General features: G+C 35.0%; 1 protein-coding gene across 5 annotated transcripts; it reads right to left on the bottom strand.

Annotated features, from left to right (window-relative positions):
* Positions 1-5,762: 5,762 nt before the first annotated feature.
* On the bottom strand, positions 5,763-25,665 carry LOC145031172 (Haloacid dehalogenase-like hydrolase (HAD) superfamily protein). Of its 5 annotated transcripts, XR_013676864.1 has the most exons (9): positions 25,461-25,665; positions 24,939-25,008; positions 24,636-24,795; positions 24,305-24,386; positions 23,999-24,215; positions 23,682-23,746; positions 23,248-23,513; positions 6,066-6,198; positions 5,763-5,975 (listed from the first exon to the last, which is right to left on the bottom strand). XR_013676864.1 is itself a non-coding variant. In XM_078979684.1 (8 exons), the coding sequence occupies exons 1-7, from the start codon at positions 25,539-25,541 to the stop codon at positions 23,259-23,261; spliced, it is 930 nt and encodes a 309-aa protein (XP_078835810.1). In that variant the 5' UTR covers positions 25,542-25,665; the 3' UTR covers positions 5,763-5,975; positions 23,248-23,258. The 5 variants fall into 5 exon arrangements, 4 of the variants coding, with proteins under 4 accessions (XP_078835810.1, XP_078835811.1, XP_078835809.1 ...); XM_078979684.1 differs by lacking the exon at positions 6,066-6,198; XM_078979685.1 differs by lacking the exons at positions 5,763-5,975; positions 6,066-6,198 and adding an exon at positions 17,039-17,273.
* Positions 25,666-27,878: the final 2,213 nt, after the last annotated feature.

Below are 27,878 nucleotides of genomic sequence, written 5' to 3'. Positions count from 1 at the left end.
AGACAAAGGCCAACTAGGACCAATTTATGAAGTGTTTTGATAAAAGCTACACTAACTCTTGAATATTTGTTTTGTCGAGAAATGGTTATTGACAAGAGAATCTTATATGTCAAGGAGTCAGTGGGAGTCTTAATGGTCTTGAGAGGTTTCAAGAACAAATCAAATAAACCTTATCGATTATCACTAGCACACGAGTTAAGGTTTACAACCTATCGTGTTGACATTATTTTGTTTCTGTGCTATTCCAATTGAGTTAATTATGCATGTGAGTCCTATGAGTTCTCATTTTGAACGCATAAAAGGCAAGGCACCTTAATCAATGAAAGGTACATTGATAGGAAAGGGTAAGCTGCTTAACTACTTGGAAGACATGGTGGGCAGCTATGCTACCATAAGGCAAGAAATCAAGATTAAGAAAGTTCGGTCCATATGAGTTTAAATTTGTCGTAAACTTTGGTTTTAACAAATTCACATGGATAGGAACACATACACCGTTTAAATCTAAGTGTCATAAGATTTCCTCCTTCATGAAAATGATTGTGAGGAAATGCTTTCACTAAGAAAGATTTTAAAAGGATAGTGATTATAAAATTGCATTCTCAAATTCGATTATGGTTACGGTATCCCTTTCCATGATTTGAATTGTGAGGTTTGGCAACTAGTCTTAATTGTTTAGACACACATATAAGCTATCTAAGGAAAAGGTGTATAAGTTTAAGAGGCCTTGATAAAAGATTATCAAAGCATTAAGTATTAGAAACATGGACTTAAGAAATTCAATAGGTATTATTTTTCTGAAAGTTAAGATGTTTATGAATACATGTCGAAGCTAGTGGGAGCATAAGTGTTATGTTTTATAATAATCATCATGATAGTGGGAGCATAAATGTTATGATTGTATGATTATTAAGGCACGTATTGCAAGTTGGCAATATTAATTATAGAAAACAAGAGTTATACCTTGCAAAGTCATAAGGGTTGTAAAGTTGTTTTGCTATAATTAAGGGAGAGAATATTATGCTTCATTTCAAATCTAAAGGCTTAGGTTGAGAAATGTTGATAAATTTAGTCAAAGGTACATAGTGTGTTCTTAAAATTTTGATTATGATTACGGCATTCCTCTTCACAATTCGAATTTTGAGAACATAGCAAATAAAACATTATGCATCGTGTCCCATACGCTTCGGGTATAGGATCGATTGCAAATGCTTTAATATTTGACCATTCTAAAATTTTCCAAATGTCTAGCGCATTTAGAGGGAAAAGGGACTAGAATCGGTTTTGACTAAAATAATTAAACAACTATCAAAGGACAATCTAAAGTTCGACGAGGATTGGTTGCTTGTAAGTAGTTGGAAGCATGGTATTGGATGGACCATATCGACATTATTATGAATAGAAAAGATTCTATTAAGAATGAGTTGTCATATGGAAAATATGGAAATGTTTCCATATTGGATGGACCATATCGACATCATTACGAATAGATAAGATTCTATTAAGAATGAGTTGTCATATGGAAAATATGAAAGCGTGTCCATATTGGGAATTGAATATTGAAAATCTATGTCTAGATTAGAAACTTTTATGCAAAAGGATGTTCAAATGAATGTACTTTGAGTGAGAGACATCATATCTAAGGAATTGTATTGTAACAATCTCCGATAGAGGACTTTGTAACATTATTGGCAATAGTCTTTGTGACTTTGGTGCAATGACATTACGAAAGGATCATTGCATAAAATGTTAGAATCTAACATATTCTATAAGTAGCAAGAATTTGATATTCTTTCACTTATGGAAAAGGATTTGGAGTTGTGAAATGAGAATGATTAGAAATGTGTTCAATTTGATCTATTTCACAAAGAAAGAACCATAGGTAAAAATTGTGTGCATGCTAGGAGCATGGGACAAGTGTAATAATTCAAGTAAGAAATCGATTACCCGAAACAACAAATAATGAGTAATCAATATGGTGATAAATAAAAGGTGTTTTATTTATGCTCAAAGGTTTGAGGCCATATGGGATTAGTATTATTCTTGTGTTTCACTTTGCATGTTTTGACTTTCTGAATAATTTAATTGGTTTAGAACAGTCAAATTATTCGAACGGGCCACAGACGTTCATATGTTGGAAGTAGATATGAATAAAGATTGTCGTGAATTGGTGTGTGGATTGTCTAAAAGAGTATTAGACATAAGCAAATGTTTGCTGCAACGTTCATGAGTGCTTATGAATATGAATTTGAGCATTGGATTAAACCCACGCTCACTTGGATCACTCCATGAATTGTATCACGAGTGATTGGTGAGACGATAACATCTTATATTCTTGAAACTGAGATGTGTGAGTTGTATCTTGCTAATCGGTTGCACATTGATAATATGTAAACACACTAGTAACTTGGTGTTATAAAACATATTGTTGTGTGTGATTCGGTTAGTGAGTGCAAGCAAGCATTGTATCAAAGTTTATCCGTTCCTTTTATCCAAAGAAGGATAAAAGCGATATCTTTGGGCCCCTCGATGATTTAGTGATGAGAAACGTAAATGCTCGGCCAGGCTAGGGCTAATTTGATTTTTTCAATTAGTCAGTCGTCATAAATCGAAGATCGAGAAATAGTACAAAGAGAATGATTTGAAATCATGTCTCATACGATATCTAGAATGGAGGAATATATGATCTCTTATCTAAAGGACACGCGTATCTGATAAAATCAGAGTTGACAGCGGCTTTGGAAAGCTACGATTGCAGATTAGGATCTGAAGTCATACGCATAATAGTTATTAGACTTATCCAAGTGGGAGAGTGTTGGATTAGTGTCTAAGTCCATAACTATTTTGGTATGTACTTGACCCAATGGTGCATGGTCCTTTTGGGTTGCCTTCACCAAAACAACTTGATAGGATGAATTGTGGAGAGAAAGGATTAAATATGATTTATTAATGTATTATGAGAATAATATATTAAAGGAGAAATCATATTGTTTAATTAATATTAGTCAAGAATTAATTAGTAATTAGTTTTGTGACTAAAAGAGATTAATTAAACTTAAGAGACTGGAATTGTAATTATAAGATAATTGCAATTTGGGCTATGGATTGTCTTAAATTAAGGAGTGGACGAATTCTATGGGGAAACCCATGGGGAAATCGTCCAAGGCCTTAAGGAAAGGAGTCCATGGGTTGCTTAGGGCTTAAGCATCCAAATTAGGGTTTCCTTGTTAGATAACCCTAATAGCCTAACTATATATACATCCCTTATGACCCAAAAACGTGGCTAAGCTTTCTTTTAGGGTTTCCACAGGTTTTGGGCAGCCTCCTTTACCTCTTCTCTTCATCCTCTTGCTCTTGGTGTTTGTGAACCATTAGAGGAGTGACATTTGTGACTCTAAGCTTTCTAAAGTCAATACAAGGAGATTTGGGATTGTTATTGCTACATAACAATCAAGGTATGATCTTAAACCTATTCTCATGTTAATATGATTACTTATATGCTAGAATTAGGGTTTATAGTCTTGGATAACTTGCATGTACAATAGAGAAACCTAGATCCAAGCATTAGGGTTTGTATGAGCACATAGGATGTTCTTTTGACCAAAACCCATCATGAACTACATTGAGAGACCAGTAGCCATTCTTGACAGGAAGACTAAGGAGCTGAGGAACAAGTGGGTAGAGTTGGTGAAGATGCAGTGGCAGCACCACAAGGGCTTGGAGTGGACTTGGGAGCCCAAGGAGGACTGGAGGAGATAAGGGAGCACTACCCGGAGGTATTTCCAAACGCATCGAACTTCGAGGACGAGGTCTAATTCAAGTGGGGGGGGGGGGGGGGGGGGAATTGTAACATCTGTGATTCGAGGTAATGATAATAATTTATTCTGTATTAAATTGTTGGATTATGAGAGCAATGATGGACTAATTGAGTTGGGCCTTAGCCTGTAGGCCGACAAGATTGGGTTGCACGAAGACGTACGTTGGGCGTAAGCTTGGCATACGCGGGGCGTAGTGCAACATTGGAAGCGGGGATTTCATGAATGTACGCGCAACGTACCAAGGAGTACGCACAACATATGCGAGCAAACTTAAAACCCTAATTTTTAGGGTTTAGGCAATATATATACAACATTATGTCCCTAGTTCGAGCGATCATATCCTCCAGCGTCTTGCAGCTGGACCGGCGCACAAACTGTCTAATGTCGCTCCTTGGCATCTCGTGTTACCGAGCCTTCTTCATCTCCTCGTCCGCCACATACTGCGGAACAAGAAGGGCTTTCTATTTGAATTTGGCGGTGATCTCCGCCACTATCTTTGTAGTCTGCTAGAGGTCCTGGAACTCTCGTGCTAACTGTTGTACCTTAATAACCGGTGCAAACTTGGCATTGAACGTGGCCGAGAAGTCAATCCACGTCATCGCGTCCAATGCGGCATCATCCCCAATGGCATGTCCAACCTCCTCCCCCTTGGGACACCGGCTAGAACGGAAAGCGTTGGTGAAATCTACCAACCACCGGCTGCTAGCAATGGGGTCTTTAGCCCCATGATAGTCTGGAGCTCCACAGGCTCTGAACTCCATGAACATCAATGTGCATGCCCCCATCATGGTCGCATTCTCAGTGCGGAACGCACCCAATCTCTCATCCAAAATCTCCATAATGCCCTCCTTGACCGTACCAAAGATCACAAGAGTCTGGTCTAAAATATTACGCGTAATCTCAGCTGAAATAAATTGTCTCATCTGCTCATCGAGTTGCCCAGCTCTAGAGCCAAAGCCTAATCCCTCACCTGCACCTGAACTGCCCACTGGTCTACCAGATAGTGTCACCATGTTGCAACATATCATAACAACCATCAAAATACTCATCATTATCATGAGATCATACACACACACTACAAGTTTCCTGGCTGTATATCAGCCCTCCTTGACTCGAGTACGAATCTTATGCTTTTAGTAGTACGGGCCCATACTACCTTCCACATCTATTCGTACTTTCCTCAAGGATTGAATTGACTCCACCATGTCCCTTTCACTACTACTGCTCCCAGCACTAAACTCATCCTAGGCTTTTCCAAGGGTAATCACCATCCCACTCTCCACCATCAGTTGTATAAGAAGTCTCTACTATCTCTCCCCCCCCCCCCCCCTAACTAGCTCGCGAATACCATTACATATCACTAAGACTAGATAATACTTCGAATGAGAGATCATGCCCTACAACGGTTTGACTCAAACAAGAGCTGCGAAATACAGCTAGACCTAACCTTCTGAAATTATTTAGTCCTTGCAATATGAACTTAACATATTCGTTTACTAGTTAGTAAAAGATAACTAAGACTCCTAAAATCACAAAGCAAGTAGCATTCGAGCATTGAGCACACATAATCAAGCATATTCTAATCAGGCCATCATATCACTGACTAATCTGTACTAGCATGCAGTTTATAAAGTTGATACACATATAATAGGCACATAAGGCATCATTCCTAGATCCTTAGTCCTAATCTAGCATGCAGTTCTCATAACCATATCATAACATAAACTTGTATGGGTAATTTGGGAGTACTTAAGCTCGGTTGATTGCATGCACCATACCCTTTTCTCTTTTCAAAATTCCTTTCTTTTTTCAAATTTCTTTTTATAAAAAATGATTTTCTTTTGAAAATTTCTATACCAATTCCTTAGTATGAGTTCAGCCACACCCGAGAATGTGCCCGAATCCCTCAAACCAAGGCTCTGATACCAACTTGTAACATCCCAAAAATACGGTCCAAAATTTCCGTTTTAAATTCATTTAAGAAAACCATAATTCATATAACATCACAATAGAGATCATAATTCATGTATCTCGAATCATCATAACAAAATATTGTATAAAAATCATTTATCAAATTATCAAAGTAAATCATCACAGGCTAAAAGATGTGGTGTGTGTTATGCAGTCATCCCGAGCTCTTCCCCTGGCTAGTGGAAGTACCTGAAACCAAAACTAAAAATTGTAAGTACGAAGCTTAGTGAGTCTCCCCAAGCTACCACATATCATACACATAAGCACATATCAACATACATTTGGCCTAGCTCGCTACCTCGGGTTCCGCCCGAGATCGGACGAATCTGGGATCAGCCCTGCCTGGCATCGAGCCCCGCTCGGTATACAGATCTATTTCTACTAGACCCCGCCTGTCTTTGGGCCCCGCCCGCTATACACATACAAGCAATAACATATAATCATGATAGTACATAACAGACAAACACAACACTATAACTGCTAGTCTTAAGGCCCCGCCTATCTTGGGCCCCGCCCGTACTCTGCTAATAATAAAATATGGAACCCCGTCCACACTCAGCTAGTGATGAGATACGGTCTCCTACCCACACTCACCTCCCTACCAGGCACATACACGTATCACAAAGACAACAATTATAACTAAACATGCATTCCTTCCTCGAGTACCACCCGGTATCGAACCGTAGTTTAGAAACATACGTAATAACCTTCCTTGGGCCTTGTCCGGCATCGGATCGAAATCCGGAAACATATAAACTACATCAGTATAACCCCAATATCGGATCTAAACCCGGTATACACTACATAAACGGGCCGACATTGGTGCCTTCGACCCGTTCCTACTGGAGAAAACTCACCTCACAAGCTGACTACAGAATCCTACGAATAAACCACTCGCTGCTAGCTGGCAGATCCCCGAACTGCTGATCACTCGACTCCCCGAGCTAACATTACCAACATAATACTTAGTCAAGAACTGATAATCCTTCTTAGGGTAAAATGACCATTTTACCCCTGGTCAAAGTCAAAGTCAACGTTTGGTCAAAGTTAACAGCCCAATTTGACTAAACCACCGAGTCATCCTCCTGACTCGTCGAGTTCCTTTGCTACTCATAGTCGTGGTAGAACAAGTCAACTCTTCGAGTCCCTCTTCAGGCTCATCGAGTTTTGCCCTGTAGAAAAATCAGGACATCACGACTCAACTTGTCGAGTCCCTCTCTGGACTCGCCAAGTCCCCCTCTCTATTTGGGTCATCTTAACAGATTAAGCCCCTATTATCCTGATCAAGACTCCATACTTCTTTTACATACAGAAAATGCCTTCTCAAGGGTAAAGTTTCAAACTTTACCCGCTACTAGTCCTTCTTAATGGGTTTATCTAAAACCCTAGTTCTTTAGGACATAGATCTTTGTCCAAAAGCCTTATTACTCCAAACCAAATCATGAAAACCGAGATCTAGGCCTTAAATATCATTTGAACACGTAAAGTCTAAGACTTTTCTTCCATGCATGGCCCTTTTGGGGTTAAAAGGCCAACATAACACCTTAAAGCTTGCATAGGGGCTCCAATGGCATAAAGTTTGCACCTTTATGCCTTAACAACCCTTAATGATTCCAAACTGAAGGGATCCTTTCTTGGGACGTCCAAAACCCAAGGGTCAAGCTTATTGGACCAAAAACCCCCCCTTAAAGTGAAAAGAATAAATATATCAAACTACTAAGCAAGGTTGAGACTTGCTTACCAAAAATGGAGAGGATAAGGTGTTGCTTCTGGATCTACAACTCCCATCTGAATCTCCAAGCTTCTCCTCTTCTTCACAAGCTTCAAATACCCAAAGTTCACTAAAAAAATGGCTCACCAACTCACACAAAGCTCTAAGGTTTCGTGGATTAGGGTTTTGGGACTTGGAGGCTGGAAATGAGGCCATAAGGTGAGGATTAAGATGCTTAAATAGGGTACAAAACCCCGAATCTAGGGTCTCCCAAACCCAAACCAACTTGTCGAGTTGGTCCTCCCCAACTCATCGAATTAGTTTCTCAACCCGCGTCCTAAAAGGTTATTTCTACTTGTCGAGTTATCCCCTTAGGACTTGACGAGTAGACCTTCAATTTGCATAATATATTTCCTTAATTAGCCTTCTGGTTTTTGGGTGTTAGAGAAGGGGTAGGTTAGCACCCTGAAATACTAGGAAGTTACCGGTTGAAAGAGACCGAAGGGGTAGGCCAGCACCCAGATATGTTTGGCAGTATTTGTATAGTATGGTATGTAGTATGATAGGGGAACTCACTAAGCTTTGTGCTTATGGTTTTCAGTTTTGGTTTTAGGTACCTCTTCTTCAAAGGGAAAGGAGCCGACATGATTGCAGTGCATCACACCATTATTCCGAGCATGAGATTCTTGGGAGACATACTCTAAATATGTTTTATTGTGACATGTTTAGATTATTGACATTTGGTTTTGTTATGAGATGACACGATGAATGTTTTTAATACTAATGATTTCTTTATTACTTATTTAAAAATGAAATTTTTGGTCTTAATTTTTGAGATGTTACATAAAATCAAGCGTTTTTATAGTCTAAACTTATCTACAAAAACTAAAAAACATGTAGGAAAAAGATTCAGGTCAATGCAACTTAAATTGAGTGAGTTATGTACATTTGAACAAAAGAGTCATATTATGTTTAATTGCTGAAATAAAAAAAAATAATAATAATAATAAAAAATCTGATTTGATATGCTTCCTTGCAGGGCTTGTAACTAATTTAATTTTTAACTGAATCAGGCGTTTTTATAGTGTAAACTTATCTAAAAAAACTACACAACATGTAGGAAAAAGGTTCAGGTCAATACAACTAAAATTGAGTGAGTTATGCACGTTTGAACAAAAAAATCATTACGTTTATTTGTTGAAACATAAAAATAAAAATAAAAATTACGATTTGATATGATTCCTTGTGGGGCTTGTTATTGAATTTTTAACCAAATCAAGCGTTTTTATATTCTAAAAATATCTACAAAAACTAAACAACATGTAGGAAAAAGATTCAGGTCAATACAACTTAAATTGAGTGAGTTATGCTCATTTGAACAAAAACGTTATATTACTTTTAATTGTTGAAACATAAAAAAAAAAATTCTGATTTGATATACTTCCTTGCGGGGCTTGTAACTCATTCAAATTTTAACCAAATCAAGCATTTTTATAGTCTAAACTTGTCTACAAAAATAAAACAACACATAGGAAAAAAATATAAGTCAATACAACCATGGGCGGATCATTTATAGGGCCAAGAGTGGATGTGCTCCCTCCCCCCTCTGGAATTTGGGTTAGAAGCAGCCCATATCACTTCAAATTTTATAAAATATAAGTCTGCTATAGTAAAAATTGGGTTGTGACCCCTCTTGATATCACCAAGTTGTGTCGTTCTGCACAATCCACCGGTCACTGAAAATCAGGTATGCACGGATGCTCCTTTTCTTTCTTCTCCAGTTTTCTCGGTTTTTGTCCAATCTCAAACATTTGATTTCTAATTTCCTATTGAATGAATTGTTCCTGACTCCTGTGTTTCTCCGTTTGCTAGTTGTTGTTATTTTGGAATCAACTAATTTCGATTTCAGTTTTCACAATCTATTAAATGCATTGTTATAGATTTTAGATGACATTATACTTGGCAATGAAATTTGTTCCTGACTATTGAGTTCCTCCGTTTCATCTTTATTTTGTAAGAAGATATATGAGCTACAAGTTGGTGATTCTTGAAGGAAATTTAGTTCGGAATATGGAATTGGTCCAATTTTAATGTGAATATTACATTCCTAATTGTTCTCGGCATTGAATATGAAAATTTGACGAAATTCAGATTAATTTAAAGATATGGGTGCATGTTGGTTTTTATTATTTAGAATGGTTAAATATAACTTCTCAGATATAATTGTTTTTAATCTCTACCAGTTGGTTTCTTCCCAGGTTAATAAAAAAAATGAATTTACAGGTTTGCAAAACATGCATCCCAAGTGTTTGATGTAGTGTTTCAAAGAAAGTTGGACCCAAATTTCACGACTATTATCTCTCAACCTGGTATGAGTTTATCCTTACCATTTCTATTGGCTTTTCAAACTATTTTTGATTCTTTTATTTTATTTTAGTGTTTCTTAGATTATGGAGATGGATAGTTACTATCGTTTTCTTTGATGAATCTTTAGCCAAAGAGGTGACAACTACTTGTAACTTATACGTATAAGGAGTGTGCTGGGTCTCACCAAATAGGAAATGCAATGATAGTTCTTGAATGTAGTCATTAGTTATATTAAAGAATATATAATTCTACTCAAATGTCAAAATTATGCACCAGTACTTTAAAAGATAACTCATAATTTCCTTGATAATCCATACTACTTTTGCCCCCCCCCCCCCCCCCCCCACACACACACACACCATCACCACAACATTAATTGTTCAAGCTTCGCCCCTGAATACAACTTAAATTGAGTGAGTTATGCACATTTGAACAAAAGAGTCATATTATGTTTAATTGCTGAAATATTATATATATATATATATATATATATATATATATATATATATATATATATATATATATATATATATCTGATTTGATATGCTTCCTTGCGGGGCCTGTAACTCATTCAATTTTTAACCAAATCAAGTTTTTTTATAGTCTAAACTTATCTACAAAACATAAACAACATGTATGAAAAAGATTCAGGTCAATACAACTTAAATTGAGTGAGTTATGCAACTTTCAAAATTTGAACAAAATGCTAAATATGTAAATATTGCTAATTGTTAGTGTTGAAACAAATTTGGTTTTATTTACCTTGATGGTTATATTCGAGAAACACGTCTTTCACATTGTATGCTTATCTTAGCAATTCAAAGGTAAAGTTCCACCGTGTTGGAGTTTCACCACACAAAAACCTTTGAGTTTCTACAGCCGCATCCTTCATGGCTTGTTTAAAGGTCTTGATCCGTTGCGGGGAGGCTCTAATGTATTTCATCACATCCTGTATGCTTTTTACATGGTAAACTTTGTGTTTTAACCCCATTTTCACAACTAGGTTTATGATATGAGCCATACACCTAATGTGAAAATGTTTACCATTCTCATAAATACCCAAAAGTTCTTTCACAATGATGTTGATTTTTGCGTCATTTGTCTTGGCATTATCAACGGTCATCGTCGTGACATTCTTCATGCCCACTCGTTTATGCAAATTAGCAACTCTTAGGTCATGTCTTTAGCTTTTTGAGTATCAACCTCTTTAAAGTTGACTACCCTTTTGTGCATGACAAAATCTTTAGTAACGAAGTGGGCCATGACAACCATATAATTTATCTTTTGACACGAGGATGTCCACGTGTCGGTTGTCAAGTGGATGGGTGTTTTGAGGTTGCTCAAATGTTTGTATAACTTCTGCCTCTCCATTAAATAGGACACAACATCACGAGAAATTTTATGCCTTGAAGGCAATTTCACCCTACCATTAAGGGCGTTTACAAATTCTATGAAGGCCTTATTTTAAATGAATTTAAAAGGTAGTTCCCCGATGGTGAAAAGGCCTAGTAAGGCAAGTTGAATCCTCGTATCATCATGTTTCCATGTGTATACATGGCCCTCGCCATTAGGAGCTTTCGTAAATGACACCTTTTGTTGTTTGTCATCATCTTCATTTGGTTTTTATTTTCTGGATTTAACTTGCAACCATTAAAATGTTTGTTTGTTGAAGATGTCCCATTCCAGTTTGCATCCACGGCTAGTAATTTTAAACAATAATTACATTCGACAAACTTTCTTTCAATTCCATCTTCCTCCTTTATCCATTCTATCTCGAAGTAATACCAAACATGAGTAGTACAATTATCTCTACCCTCTCGTCTGGTTGGGTTAATCCAATCCTTTAACTCCTTCTTAGCCGTTTTTTTTGTTCTTGGGTTTTGGTTATGTTAGGTATTTTGTTGTGTTCACTTTTTTGGTATTGGTGGTTTTTTTGTTTGTATAGAAGAAACACCGGCATGGCATGTTATACCATGTGATGAATCAGACCAAGAAGAGGAGCCACAAGAACAACAACCATCAAAAAAACGAAAATTTGCAACACCAAAAAAACGAAGACAACCAAAAAAACCACCACTACCAAAAAAGCGTACACAACAAAAATACCTAACAAAACCAAAACCCAAGAGCAAAAAAACGAATCAAAAGGAGTTAAAGGATCAGATTAACCTAACCAGACAAGAGGATAGTGATAATTGTACCGCTCGTGTTTGGGATAACTTCGAGATAGAATGGATAAAGGAGGAAGATGGAATTGAAAGAAAGTGGGTCGAATGTAATTATTGTTTAAAATTACTAACCAGGGATGCAAACCGAATGGGACAACTTCAATAAACAAGCATTTTAATGGTTGTAAGTTAAATCCGGACAACAAACCAAATGAAGATGATGACAAACAACAAAAGTTGTCATTTACGAAAGATCCTAATGGCGAGAGCCATGTATACACATGGAAACATCATGATACGAGGATTCAACTTGCCTTGCTAGGCCTTTTCACCATCGGGGAACTACCTTTTAAATTCATTGAAAACGAGGCCTTCATAGAATTTGTAAACGCCCTTAATGGTAAGGTTAAAATTGCATTCAAGGCATAAAATTTCTCGTGATGTTCAGTCCTATTTAATGGAGAGGCAGAAGTTATACAAACATTTGAGCAACCCCAAAACAGCCATCCACTTGACAACCGACAGGTGGATATCCTCGTGTCAAAAGATAAATTATATGGTTGTCATGGCCCACTTCATTACTAAAGATTTTGTCATGCACAAAAGGGTAGTCAACTTTAAAGAGGTTGATACTCAAAAAGCTAAAGACATAACCCGATAGTTGCTAATTTGCATAAACGAGTAGGCATGAAGAATGTCATGACGATGACCGTTGATAGTGCCAAGACAAATGACACAACAATCAACATCATTGTGAAAGAACTTTTGGTTATTTACGAGAATGGTAAACATTTTCACATTAGGTTTATGGCTCATATCATAAACCTAGTTGTGAAAATGTTGTTAAAACACGAAATTTACCATGTAAAAAGCATACAGGATGCGATAAAATACATTAGAGCCTCCCCGCAACAGATCAAGACCTTTAAACAAGCCATGAAGGATGCGGTTGTAGAAACTCAAAGGTTTTTGTGTGGTGAAACTCCAACACATTGGAACTCTACCTTTGAATTGCTAAGATAAGCATACGATGTGAAAGACGTGTTTCTCGAATATAGCCATCAAAATATAGCCATCAAGGTAAATAAAATCAAATTTGTTTCAGCACTAACAATTAACAATATTTACAAATTTAGCATTTTGTCCAAATTTTGAAAGTTGCATAACTCACTCAATTTAAGTTGTATTGACCTGAATCTTTTTCATAAAATTGAAGTTGATTTGGTTAAAAATTGAATGAATTACAGTCCCCGCAAGGAAGCATATCAAATCAGATTTTTTTTTTTATATTTCAGCAATTAAACATAATATGACTATTTTGTTCAAATGTGTATAACTCACTCAATTTAAGTTGTATTTAGGGGCGAAGCTTAAACAATTAATGTTGTGGTGGTGGTGTGTGTGTGTATGGGGGAGGGGGGAGCAAATTTGAGTAGAATTATATATTCTTTAATATAACTAATGACTACATTCAAGAACTATCATTGCATTTCCTATTTGGTGAAAACCCAGCACACTCCCTATACCTATAAGTTACAAGTAGTTGTCACCTCTTTAGCTAAAGATTCATCAAAGAAAACGATAGTAACTATCCATCTCCATAATCTAAGAGATACTAAAATAAAATAAAAGAATCAAAAATAGTTTGAAAAGCCAATAGAAATGGGAAGGATAAATAGTAGTGAAATTTGGGTCCAACTTTCTTTGAAACACTACATCAAATACTTGGGATGCATGTTTTGTAAACCTGTAAATCCATTTTTTTTTATTAACCTGGGAAGAAACCAACTGGTAGAGATTAAAAACAATTATATCTGAGAAGTTATATTTAACCATTCTAAATAATAAAAACCAACATGCACCCATATCTTTAAATTAATCTGAATTTCGTCAAATTTTCATATTCAATGCCGAGAACAATTAGGAATGTGATATTCACATTAAAATTGGACCAATTCCATATTCCGAACTAAATTTCCTTCAAGAATCACCAACTTGCAGCTCCTATATCTTCTTACAAAATAAAGATGAAATGGAGGAACTCAATAGTCAGGAACAAATTTCATTGCCAAGTATAATGTCATCTAAAATTTGTAACAATGCATTTAATAGATTGTGAAAACTAAAATCGAAATTAGTTGATTTCGAAATCACAACTAGCAAACAGAGGAACTCAAGAGTCAGGAACAATTCATCCAATTTTGACAATAGCATGCTTATATTTATAACTTTTGAAGTCATACGGGCTGCTTCTAACCCGAATTCCGGGGGGGGGGGGGGGGGGGGGGGGGGGGGGGGATAGCCCCTCCTGGACCTATAAATGATCTGCCCATGGTTGTATTGACCTGAATCTTTTTCCAACATGTTGTTTAGTTTTTGTAAATAAGTTTAGACTATAAAAACGCTTGATTTGGTTAACAATTTAATGAGTTACAAGTCCCGCAATGAAGCATATCAAATCAGAATTTTTTTATGTTTCAGCAATTAAACATAATATGACTTTTTTGTTCAAATGTGCATAACTCACTCAATTTAAGTTGTATTAACCTGAATCTTTTTCCTACATATTTAGTTTTTGTAGATAAGTCTAGACTACAAAAACGCTTGATTGGGTTAAAAATTGACTGAATTACAATCCCCGCAAGGAATAATATCAAATCAGAATTTTTTTATATTTCAGCAACTAAACGTAATATGATTTTTTTGTTAAAATGTGCATAGCTAACTCATTTTAAGTTGTATTGACCTGAATCTTTTTCCTACATGTTGTTTAGGTTTGTAGATAATTTTTTACTATAAAAACACTTGATTTGGTTAAAAAATGAATGAGTTACATCTCTTGGAATATAGCATACCATATATATATATATATATATATATATATATATATATATATATATATATATATATATATATATATATATATATATATATATATTGCAGCAACATTCATGGAAACTTTTATTGTATTTTCTTTGTTGTTTTTTATAGATCCAATGTTTTAGAAAAGTATGGAAAGGATACCATCGCATTCAGACATTGAGATGATTAAAAAGATGGTAGAGTTCCTTGAGAAGTTTAAGAAAACTGAAAAAGTTTAGTGTTCAACAAAACATATCTTCCATACTTATATCCGGGAGATCTTAAACATGGAGCAACATATTAGGAAATATGAAACCAACCAGGATTTTTTGTTTATGGTACCGGGTATGAAAGAAAAATATGACAAATATTGGGGTGACTATGACAATATAAATGAGTATGTCTTCTTTGCGACATTGTTAGATCCTCAATGCAAGTCAAAGCTTGTGAAAATTGTTTTTACCCAAATGCTTAAAGCCAAGAACAAAGATAATAAGATGTCCGTTGATGAGATAGAATCGAAAGCACGTGCAAAGGTTATTGATATCGAATGCAAATTGGACAAGTTTTTCCATACATATTTGGAAAGACCAAACATGACACCGTCGTCTCAACAAGAAACTCCCAAAGAAGTTGTTAAATTTGATGACGAAACGAATTCTTTGGAAGCTATATGACCTCGAGAAGTGTCTCATCGACTTCGTTGGAAAGTCAATTGCAACGATACTTAAGCGAGGACCCAATTGGATTTGACAAAGGATATGATATCTTCACATGATGGAAAAATAATATGGTGCGGTTTCCGATCGTTTGCTCGAATAGGAAGAGGTATTAACTTTTACTTCAATTTTTCATATTTATTTTATAAATTCATGTCGTGTATTATATACTAATTTGTTTCTTAATAGATATTTCAGGGAAGCAAATTTCCACCATAGCATCTGAATCCACATTCATCGTCGAGTAATTACCAACTACCGTACTAATTTGTCGGTTGTGATTGTGGAGGCATTAATATGCACCTAAAATTGGCTAAGAAATAGTAGCTTGCCTATATATGACTATAACAAAGTGCATGATGTGTTAGCTGACGATGACCTCGCTATTGGTAATACACTAATATTTGTTACATTTTAAACTTTTTGTTAGTAATTGTTACATTTTATTAAATAATAACGTTTTTCTTTTGTATTATATATAGACATTGTGGATGCATTACACAACTTGAAGCTAACGGGGATGAGATCGATGAATTAGTCAAAATATCAAATAGATGTTGGAATCCACATATTAAATTTTTTTTGTTGGGAAAACTTGAAAGTATATTTTGAATTTTGAAAGTATATTTTGAATGTTGAATGTTTGAATGTTGGATAGTTAATGATGGTGCAATGGTTGTTTGAAAGAGAGAAACTGACTTATTTTTTATAATATCAAACTTATAGTTTTTCATATATTGTCCGGCAATCGCTTGTTTATATAGATTACATTTATAAATTAGTGCAGTTTCCTAAAATAATAATACATCCAACACTTGACAAGGTTTCAAGACCCGAAAAGAATCGTCAAAAACCAAAACCGTAACCGAAATATTTCTCAAAATACAGTGTTATTTCTCGAGGACCGGTTCCAACATCGAAGACCCGACAAAAATCAAAAACCGACGGTCCGATTCGGTTCTTAAATTCGGTCAACTACGGTTTCTAGGTCGGATCCGATTCAGGTCGGTTCCTTTGCTCATCCCTAGACATAATGTTTTAGTCGAATTTTAGATTTGTCTTGATTTAAAAGAATAAAGCACAATAAATACCTCACATATTGTGCAATTTTTTAAATTTTATATTTTCTTTTATACACATTCCAAGTCCACTAGTTTCTATAATATGGCAATTATTGGGGTTATAAACAAACCAACAAACACAAACAAAAGACTTGTTCATATTTACCTTTCAAGATTAATATAAATAACAAACAAACAAATTTTCTTGTTTGTGTTCGTTTGTTTAACAAATTACTTTCGTGTTTATGCACGAAACCTAAATGAACATAAATCATATATATTTTAGTTTTGATAGTTTTTGTGGCAATGTGGCGTTATGGCAATTTATGTTTTTACCAAGAACAATCACAAGCACATAGAAATATTTTGAGAAAATTCATTTATTTCATCAAGAAAGAAAAAATATGAAGTTTATACATGTTTAGGCAAAAATATAAATGGAGGAAAAGTGATGCCACCCCTATACATAGTATCTTTGAGTAGTATGCCACCAACAACTCCAATGAGCAAAAGAATATACGATCAAAATAGCCACAGGTTATCCTATGACCTATAAGACATCAATGGCGTGTCCACGTGTCATGATCCTACATGGTCTCCTGCCGCAATGAAGTCAATGTTCAATGTTCCTTTAACTCAATGTTAGTTTGTCTTAATCGGTTAAGTCAATGTTCAATGTTCCTTTAAGATATCTTATCTCTAAAATGGGTGATAACTGCACAATTAGCGAGTCTATAATAAGAATGGAAAAGCTGAGAGCAAATGTAATTAGAGCTTGCTTAAGCATCCACACTAAAGAAAAGTGTTGTAAAACTCGGCCCACTACCAGGCAATTGACGATTTGCCTGAGTCAAACTTGGACCAATTTGGTCAAGCACGGTCAAATAGTCAAAATTGAATTTTTTTTTTTTTAAAAGTCAAGAATTTTGATAGAAATCTTAACACAATAATGAAGGAACCGCAAATTGAATGCTTGATTCCTATGGAAGTGAAATGGAATTCAAAATAACAAATCAGGGAAAATAATCAAATGATTATCCTTCCTACCCTAAATCAGAGAGGGTCTCAAAAGAGATGACCTCCTGATGACCAAAAAAATGAAAAATACTCAATCCCCCAATACTCCTAAGACAAAAGTTATTTATACCAGCCTAGGGATGATTTAGATAAGGGTGCAAAACAGAAAATAAAAAATATTACAAGCAAACATTTGCTATAAACTGACTTACGATTTAGAAAACAAACAAACAAGAACCCAAAACTATTCATTGTATTGATTTAAGAACACTAAACAAAACTACAAAAAAAGAAGATGGTTTGGCAAATTTGAGAAGCCACTCTCCTAAGGTATGAAATACCAGATTTCTCACAAAAGATAGATGATGATACCCACATACATACCCTCTTGATAAGCCCCATCAACTATCATTACCATTGTGCCCAATACCAATGAAACAATCAATTACCATTGTGGGGAAGGTAGTTACATTGTTTTATTGTTTTTCTCATGTTATTAGTTATGTTGTGTCCACTATCTTGCAGGAGGTCCTTTTTGGTGGAGGATAACTGTCCTTGTCCTTTTGGTCTGATCCTCAGAGTATAAGTAGGCATTTCTTTCTTTCCTTTTGTTTTAGTCAAGAATATTGTAGAGAACTTGTTTCTTCCTTGGAGATACCCATATCTCGAATATTGGGATTGTCTAATACAATTCACGTCTTGTTCATTTACTATGTCTTAAATCCACATTCAACTTGATAGATCCAACTTAGGTCTATCAATTGGTATCTCAGAGCAATGTGGCTCCTCAGAAAAAGAATGTTCCATCAGACAAGTAGTTAGAAGCTTTGGACGAAAATCTGGGAAATTCATGGATGAGCAACAACAGAAAGTGGTTAACCAACAACAAGCCAGAGCAATTGAAGACAACAAACTTATGCAGAATGAGAGGATAGAGAAAATGGAGGATGGAAAGGGTTCCGAAACACCAAACTCAGGCCTAATCACTCCTGATGGGAATCCAATGGACAAGAACAAGAAGGCAGTGGAACTAGCGGTTCTAGTGACAGAGGTATGGGGTTGTTTTTTGGGTCCTTTGAAGGAACAAATCAAGGGAAACTGAAATTCGAATTTGTGTCTGTGTCGCGTTCATGTCAAGTGTAAAAAAACATGATGTCGTGTCGTATCATTTTCAAAATTCGACACAAAATTGACACCATCTAGCATATGTTTGCCGTGTTTGTTGTGTTAAGTATGATTAAGTATTAATGAAATAACTAATTGTTATTTTATGTTAGTTAAAAAAACAAAACATTGTGTTGTGTCGTGTTCATGTTACAAAAAATCATATCGTGTCGTGTCGTGTCGGATTAAAACACGACATGAATGCCTGATTTGGCACTCATATCACATATCAATGTTATCTTGTGGTGGAAGAGACAGAAATTCAGACTCGGAACCACTCAGACGTGTTGATAGACCCGTAAGTAAGATTGGATTCCAGCGAAGTTAGGGATCTTGTGGAAGTCTCCCTCAACTCCGTTGTCGGGTTGACCTCTCACCACACCCTGACTGATCCAGGAGCAACTCATAACTTCCTATCCAGGAACAAACAATTGAATTTGACATTGGGAAATCAAAAAGTAAAATCGAAGGAAGAGGTTGCTCTTGGAAAATCTCTAGTCACATTGAGGACCATGGAGAGGGACTTGAAGAAGAAGGCAGAATTGCTTATTGAGTTCAGCAACATACAACACAAATAACTAGTTAGATACCCAAATTTCTAACTCAAATTCTCCATAAATTTGATGAAATCTTTCAGGAACCCACTGAACTCTCACAACACCACCATTTAGAACATCTAATAATTCTAAAAGATGGTACTCCTCCGATTAGTGTCTGACCCGATTGGTGTCTCCGTTTCCAAAAAGATAAGATAGAGCGGTTGATCACAAAAATGTTAACCGCATGGGTCATCCAAGTCAGCAATAGTCCTGGTGATTTTGGTTAGAAAACAAAAAGGATGGGTCGGTCATTTTCAGCAAGTTAGATCTAAGATCTGGGTATCATCAAATCCGGATCCCAACACAAGACATCACTAAAACCGCCTTCTACACACATGGCGGGCATTACGAGTTCAAAGTAATGCCTTTCGGGCTTACAAATGCCACAACAACCTTCCGGTCCTAAATGAACAATATCTTTCATCCATATTTAAGAAAATTCATTTTAGTGTTTTTTTATGGCATACTTGTAACAATGACACACACACACACACACACACACACACATAGTAAATGTTCAAAGGATAATGGAAAAAAGGTTGAGAAGGCGAGAACAAATTTCAACCACTAATTTATTGGCCATTAAGTTATTCTCCAGCCCATTAAATATTTTTCACCCACTTTTAAACATCTCCCTTAAGTCGAGTGTGTTCTTCAATAAATCATACGTGGAATTTATCTCATTTGACAATCACCACACAAGAATTTCTTCCATTCTAAGTCGTACTATTTTATACCTTTTAAACTTTGTAATTCTACCAGTTAAGTGTCTAACTGTCTAATGTATCTTATGGATTTTTGAACACATTCAACATGATAGTTGTGATCTTTTAGCTCATCTTTGATATTAAGATTTAAAATATGGATCATGCAGGTAAGGTGGAAATGTTTTCCACCATCATACAAGTTGGGCAATTTTTTAATCAAAAATTTTATCGTCTTATCATATAAAGTAACATTGTCGACGGTCATGGTCATCACGTTCTTTGTCACCACCCAAGTATACAATCGAATAGCAAATGGGTTGTTTCTATCTTTGCGATTATCTATGGGTTTAAAGTTTAGAATTATTTTATGCATTACCCAATGATCATCAATAAAGTGACCATTTACAACCATATAATTCATTTTTTGATGAGAGAAAGTCCAAATATTTGTAGTCTAAGTGTATTGTGTTACTTATATTACTAAAGTAAAGATTTTTTTTCTTTAATAAACATAATATTTAGAAACATCACGATTAATCTTATGCCTAGATGGTATAGAAACTATTTGTTAAGAGCATTTGTGTACCTAATAGAACTTCATTTTCTACAAACTTAAACGGTACATCACCTACAACAAATAGGTTAAATAAAACTTTCTTAATCCTGAAAACATCATGTTTCTAAGTTGTGACACTACTACCCTCCACACAAACTTGTTTTTTAAATTGTAATTATTTTGCCCTTTATCGTTTTCTGGGTTTGTTTGGCTTCTACCAACGTGTTTATTTAAACTAGACGTTTTGTTTATCGGCTTTAAATAACTTTAACTTTTTAATGTTTTTCTTTTGTTCGTATCGGCTTTAAATAACTCCAGCTTTTTTATGTTTTATATGTTGTAGATCTTTGTTCTTCAATGTCATTGATGTTGTAAAATTGTAATCATAATTTTTGAATGACATTCATGTTGTAATTTTGATTCTTGAATCCCACTAATGTTGTAAGAATAATTGTTATGTTGCAACATTAATTGGTGAATGTCAGTGATGTTACAATCTTGATGTCATAGTTGTTGACTTTATGTAATGTGATAGAAGTAAATGTTTTTTTGTAGTGTAGGATGACAATATATTTGTTGGATCCACCCCCACCCATGTGATTGTTGATGATGATTATTTCAAATAGGAAAAAGAAGAGAATATGGCATTGAAAATCACATAAAAGAGAACAGGCACCACCAAAAACAAGATGTTGAAAACATTTGTAAAGGTTTGGCTAGAAAATGATGTGGAGTGAAAACTAAGCATGCTAAATGTAAGTTATGCTCAACTATCCTTAAAGTCGATACGAACAAAATGGAACATCTACCTTAAATAAACTCGTCGGTAGATGTAAAAAAATAATCCGAAAAAAATGAAAGGGCAAACCAATTTTTAATTTAAAAAACAAGTTTTTAGGGAGGATAGTAGTGTCACAACTTGGAAACATGATGAGGTTAGGATTAAGGAAGTTTACTTACCGTATTTGTTTTAGGTGGACTAGAGTTTAAGTTTGTAGAAAACAAAACTTTTATTAAATACACAAATGCTCTTAACGGGAAAGTTATTGTACCATTTAGGCATAAGATTAGTCGTGAAGTTTCTAAGTAATATGTTGATGAAGAAATACTTACTTCAGTGATCCAAGTTTACATAACACAATAGACTTGACTACGGATACTTGGAAATCCTCTCATCAAAAAGTGAAGTATATGGTTGTAGCGTGTCACTTTATAGATGATAATTGGGTTATGCATAAAAGAATTTTAAACTTTAGACCCCTAGATAGTCAAAGGGGGAAGACGTGACTCGTTTGTTATTGGATTGTATACACGGGTTGGGGATAAAGAACATTATGGTCATGATCGTCGACAATACCACTTTAAATTAACGATAAGATAATAGAATTTTTTACTAGAACATTGTCCAACTTGTATGATGGTGGAAAACATTTTCACATTAGGTGCATGACCCATATTTTGAACCTAATTGTCAAAGATAGGGTAAAAGAACACAACTATCATGTTGAATGAGTTCAAAAAACCATAAGATACATTAGACACTCAACTGATAGAATTGCAAAAGTTAAAAAGTGTATAAAAGAGTACGGCTTAAAAGGAATAAATTCTTACGTGGTGATTGACCAACGAGATGGAATTCCATGTATGAGTTGTTGAAGACCGCATTTGACTTAACAGATGCGTTTAAAAGTGTCCTAGAAAATGACTTAATAGCCTGGAAAACAGCTTAATGGGGCTGGAAAACAACTTAATGGGGCTGGAAAATAACCGGTTTTGGAATCGAAAACCGGCAACAACCGGTTTAGTCCATAGAAGTCCGGTTCCCAGTTTGCTTCAGACGATTCTTTGGTTCTAGTCCAGCCTGAGCCGGTCCTAGAAATGGGCTCATGCCTATCTGTAAGTGCTTTGTAATAAAAACATGTAGGGGTATTATGGTCATTTCTTAGTTAGGTCGATTATTATATTAGTATAAATAAGAGATCTTGGGAAGTCGGTTGGTAGTAACTGATTTGTTCGGTTAGAAAAAAGTTCTTGAAAGAGACACCCTCTTGAAAGGTAGATTTCATTTTAAATTATTCAGCTATAATTATTTAATCAATTGAACCTTCTACCAACTATTATCATCAAATCTAGAGTGTAAAAACACCAAACGAGACTATTTCAAAAACTACCATCCCATAACCAAGATTCTCTCCCCTTCCTCGTGATTTCCTAAATGCTAAAAACAAAGACCTAGATCGTAAAAACTTAAGACTTAAGATAGGAGAATACAATAGAGATTTGTTAAGTACATATTAGACACCATATTAGATGTCTTTTACTTTATTTATACTTTTATAGCATTCTGTAGATACAATTCATGTATGGCACCTTCATTAGGGTTTGCAGTTGATTTGTATAAAAGTGATTTCTTTATGCAGTTGATCATAAGTAATGTGTAGATGGTTAGTTGAGTCATACATCATAAAGGTTGCTTATAAATCTTGTATAAATACTGATACCATTGCAAAAGAGAAGAAGTGTAACTTACCATCATTGAGATTACCATGTAAAAGAAGGCAATACATATGATGGATAAGCATCATACTTCAACGCAAGAGCATGCACAGAAGACACATCAGCAACTTCTCCAAATCCACCAAGTCCAAGTTCACTTGCATGAATCCCACAAGTGATAAAAGCAGATTCAATCCCAGATGCATTTGCACCTTTTATGTCATGGTGTAAAGAGTCCCCCACAGCAATTGAATCAGAAGCATCCACACCAGCCATAGCCATGGCTGCTTTATAGATAATCTGATACATTAATCAGTCATAATAACTTAATAAGCAACCAAGAAACAAAGTTTGCAAAACAACTAAAGAATCACAATAATAAATCTCGTTTTGCAAATCTAAAATTGAAAAGAATGTTAAGAATATATAAAAGCATAAACTTCATTTGGTTTTGAATACTAAAATCACCTCATGAGGCTTGCCCATCCATTTAACTTCACCACCAAGCTTTTCGTAACTAGCTGCTAAAGTACCTAAAAAGAACATAAACAGTACAATAGTCAAGTGTAGTTTTACCTAATTGCCCTTCTACTTTTTTCCTCTCAACTTCTCTCAAGTTAAAATTCATAAACATTAATAAAACATATGGTTTATCCACTTTAAAAAGAAACAGACCTTATGTGTACAACATTTTATCCAGATAGACTTAATAGGGAAGAGAAGAAAAAAAAAACTAAGATATAAACAATAAGATTCTCAAGTAAGAAAAAAAATAAAAAGTTTACCAGGCATGATGCGTAATTCTCTTGCTTCAACAGTGACAAAATCAGGATTTGCTACCACCATAGGGATACCTTTAGCTGCACAATGTTCTAGAATCTTCTCAAGCTCCTCAAGCTTCTTGGAAACAGAATCACCAGAAGAAAGCCCTAGAGCTTCAGTACCATGGACCAAAACAAATTCAGCTTTTTCAACATTCTCTACAACCTGTAACCCTAACCCCTGCAGCAATATGATAAAGCAATATAAAAAAGAAATATCAATGTGCTTTCATTTATTTGTTTCTTTCTAGTTTCTATTGCAACATTTACCTCAAGTGATATAGCACCTCGATCACTCCATGTCATGTGAATGCATGTCTTTCCTAGAACACGAAACCAAGGATCATCTCTCCTGTTCATTGTAGATCACATATTAAAGATATTATTAGCATGCTTCTAGAAGAAAATAAAGAAAAAGAAGTACACATTACATAATTGGTTCTTTTTCATAAAAAGGAGAATCTCACATTATTCAAACACAAGTTAACAAAATCCAAGATTTATAAGGCCACTAAGCCTATAACAATGATACTCATCAAATCTAGTAAAAGTCGGTTTGTAATGAGATAATGAACTAATCTTTGGATTTTTGTCACACTACCTTTGAAGATGTTGATATGTTAATTCTCCACTGGTGATAGCTCCAATGAAGAGAGAGGGATCAAATCCAAGGCTTTTCAGTTTATCCAAAGTTGTTGATGCACGTCTTGATGAATTACTAATAATGACCATTTTAGCACCACGAGAAGCCAGATTTTCCACTGTTAGAAAAGTAGGAAACTTGACTATATGATATATCACCCCCAAAATGTCAAAAGAACAACATACTTTGGAGAGAAGAAAAAAAAAAGATCTCCAATTGACATGACATCCCTTACCAAAATGTCAAAAGCTCATAACATACATGTAGATATGGCACCAGGGTAAGGTTGTTTCCCATCATGAAGAACCCCAAATTGATCCAACAGCCATGCCTGCACCAAATATCACTTGGGTAACTAAAAATTATCAATTTGAAAGGTAAATGGTTTGAGATTGACACAAGAAGCACATAACATTCTGCAATTTTAATCCACAAATCAAGACTAAAGTCTAAGGTGCAAATTACTCAAAATATACTTGGAAATATCAACAGATGAGAATGAAGGGTTCACTAGTGATAGGACGACATGATAAGCTCGAAGTTAAACTCATATTTGATACCATAATACACCACAAGGAGGGCGTTAAGGGTTGCCGGCAACATACAAAAGGCTATTAAGGTTTTCCTCTAGGTAGATGGGGGCAGGAGGCGGTAAGAAGGGCTGTGCGCGGCGGACGGTGGCTATGGGGAGGAAGAAAGTCGGAAGGTTGCATTTCTACCTTAAATACGGTTTTCTTTTGAATTGTAAATCGGGAAAATAAGGATAGAAGTTGGAAAGCATGCCTTGTAATGGCGAGATTCAGCAATTTGCTGGAGACCTGTGAAGATCTTGATGTCACTCGCATTGGATGCAGCCATTGCCATTATATTCTCTTCAACAGCAGTTACGATTTCCGGCCACAACCTGCAATCCAGGAACGCTCTTTTGGCCGACCAATCTTTAGAGAATCTGGGAATTGAGGCCGAGCAAGATTTATTTGAGCTAATGATAAATCATAAAAATACAAATTTTGGACTTTATTAGGGTTCTACTATAAGGAAAAAAAAATAGTTAAATCTTGGAAGTTTAACTAATTAATTTAAAAAAGAAAACTTCTATGTATATTTAATATTAAAACCATAATTGTCAAACCATTAATTTAATACTCCGGCATCAGGCTCCGCATAACATCGAGCCTCGCTCGATATACAGATATGTCTCTCTTAGGCCCCGTCTGTCTTCGGGCCCCGCCCGCTAAACACATACAATCATATAACATGCTAACACATAAAGAAACATACTCTACTGTATCCTTGTCTTAAGAAACATATGCTAATAATGAGATACAGAACTTCGTTCGTACTCAGCTAGTTCCAGCCAGGGTTTCAGCAGTGCAAGGTGAGTCTCCTCACTGTGTGAATGGGTCTAAGGCCATAATGTCAGCCAATGTAGTCTATGAGTAGGAAGACCCGGGTTAGCCCTAGGCATTGTATGCTAGTATGTTATTCCAGACCAAGGCCAGATGTCGGGCGGGTACCCGAGGAATGTTTGCATGTTAGATTATACTTGTTGTCTGTGTGATACTTGTATGTTCCTGGTAGGAAGGTGAGTGTGGGCGAGGTGTCGTATCTCATCACTACCAGAGTACGAGACGATGTTCCGTATCTCATTATTAGCAAAGTATGTTTCTTAGGACAGGGATACAATAGAGTATGTTTATTTATGTGTTAGCATGTTATATAATTGTATGTGTTTAGCGGATGGGGCCCGGAGACAGTCGGGGCCTAAGAGAGACAAATATGTATACCGAGCGGGGCTCGATGCCTGATGTCGGGCGGGACCCGATGCCGGAGTATTAAATTAATGTTTGACAATTATGGTTTTAGTATTAAATTAAAAACAATTTTTTTGTCAATATGTGAATACGGATAAGAGTTAGTTACCCTCCTAAATCATATTCCCTTTTTTATTTAATAAAGTCCTACAAATCGGTAACTGTATTTATTTGACTATTCTAGCAGGCATCATGTTTTCAAAATTTATATTTTTTTGTTTAGATTTTAAACTTTATTATAAAGTTGGTCTAAATTTTATAATTTTAACTAAAAGTTCAAAGAAATTTATAAATTCTATCATAAATTTAGTTTTTTTTATATATATTTTTTTTCAAAATTTTGTTTCGAATATATTTTTTATATAAAAGCATATTTATATAAAAAAAACATACTTGTACATAAAAAAAAAAACTTTCTTTTTTCTAAATAAAAAACTTTTTTAAAAACAATTGTATAGGTGAAATACCTATTTATAAAAACATTTTTTACTTTAAATACCTATTTAAAAAAATATAGTTATATAAAAATGCAAAAATTACACATATGTAAAATATATTATTATATCCATATATGTGTTAAAAAACTTTTATAAAATAGATATTTATTAAGTACATGAAAAATATTTTATGTGCATACAAATACATAAAAACATATACAAATACGTTTTTATAAAAAAAAAATTGTATAAGAACAGGCATTATATATATATATATATATATATATATATATATATATATATATATATATACACACACACACAAAAACGTATTTTATAAAAATATATACAAATGTTTTTTTTAATATGGAGATTTTTTAAAAATATTTGTTTAAACTGTGATGTTTTGTTAAATGGTTTCTGTTAAACCTTGTTTTTGGATTAAACCGTAGGTTTAAATTTATTCTAAAAATATGTGGTGTTACAGTTGGTATCAGTGTCATGTTTTAAGCGAATTAGGATGGATCATTCAACTCTTAGACTTAGACTTTGGTTTTGGAATGTGTGGATGAGACATAAGATTGATATGCCTTAAGTTAGATGGACTTGTAGGATGTTACATTGAGTGCTTTATAGTAGTAATGAAAGTGAAATTGATATATGGATAGTCTAAACCAATTGAACAAATCTCCAAGTGGTAAAGTCAAGGTTGGTTATGTATGATGTTGGTATAATAGTAGAGGGCTCGTACTATTATAAACATATGATACATACTGAAACTTGGTGGAACCATGAAAGAGTTTTACAAAATGAGGGATAGACATATACTATGAAAGTTACTAGAAATTACTAATATTTAAGAAAGGCCATGATAATGTTTGAAATTTTTAACATGGATATATGAATACTAGTGTATAGTAAAGTGTTAAAATGTTATAGCGTGATGAGAC

Source organism: Lactuca saligna, chromosome 2 (genome assembly GCF_052625555.1).
Source record: "Lactuca saligna cultivar CGN05327 chromosome 2, ASM5262555v1, whole genome shotgun sequence".
NCBI classification, from domain to species: Eukaryota; Viridiplantae; Streptophyta; class Magnoliopsida; order Asterales; family Asteraceae; genus Lactuca; species Lactuca saligna.
This window is presented reverse-complemented; position numbering and strand designations above follow the sequence as displayed.

Excerpts from the sequence above, each read along its gene's own strand:
- LOC145031172 (XM_078979684.1), bottom strand. The coding sequence starts at position 25,541 with ATGGCAATGGCTGCATCCAATGCGAGTGACATCAAGATCTTCACAGGT. Across the intron at positions 24,796-24,938 it reads CCCTGGTGCCATATCTACAT|TGGAAAATCTGGCTTCTCGT; the intron begins GTATGTTATGAG and ends CTTTTCTAACAG. Across the intron at positions 24,387-24,635 it reads ACATATCAACATCTTCAAAG|GAGAGATGATCCTTGGTTTC; the intron begins GTAGTGTGACAA and ends TACAATGAACAG.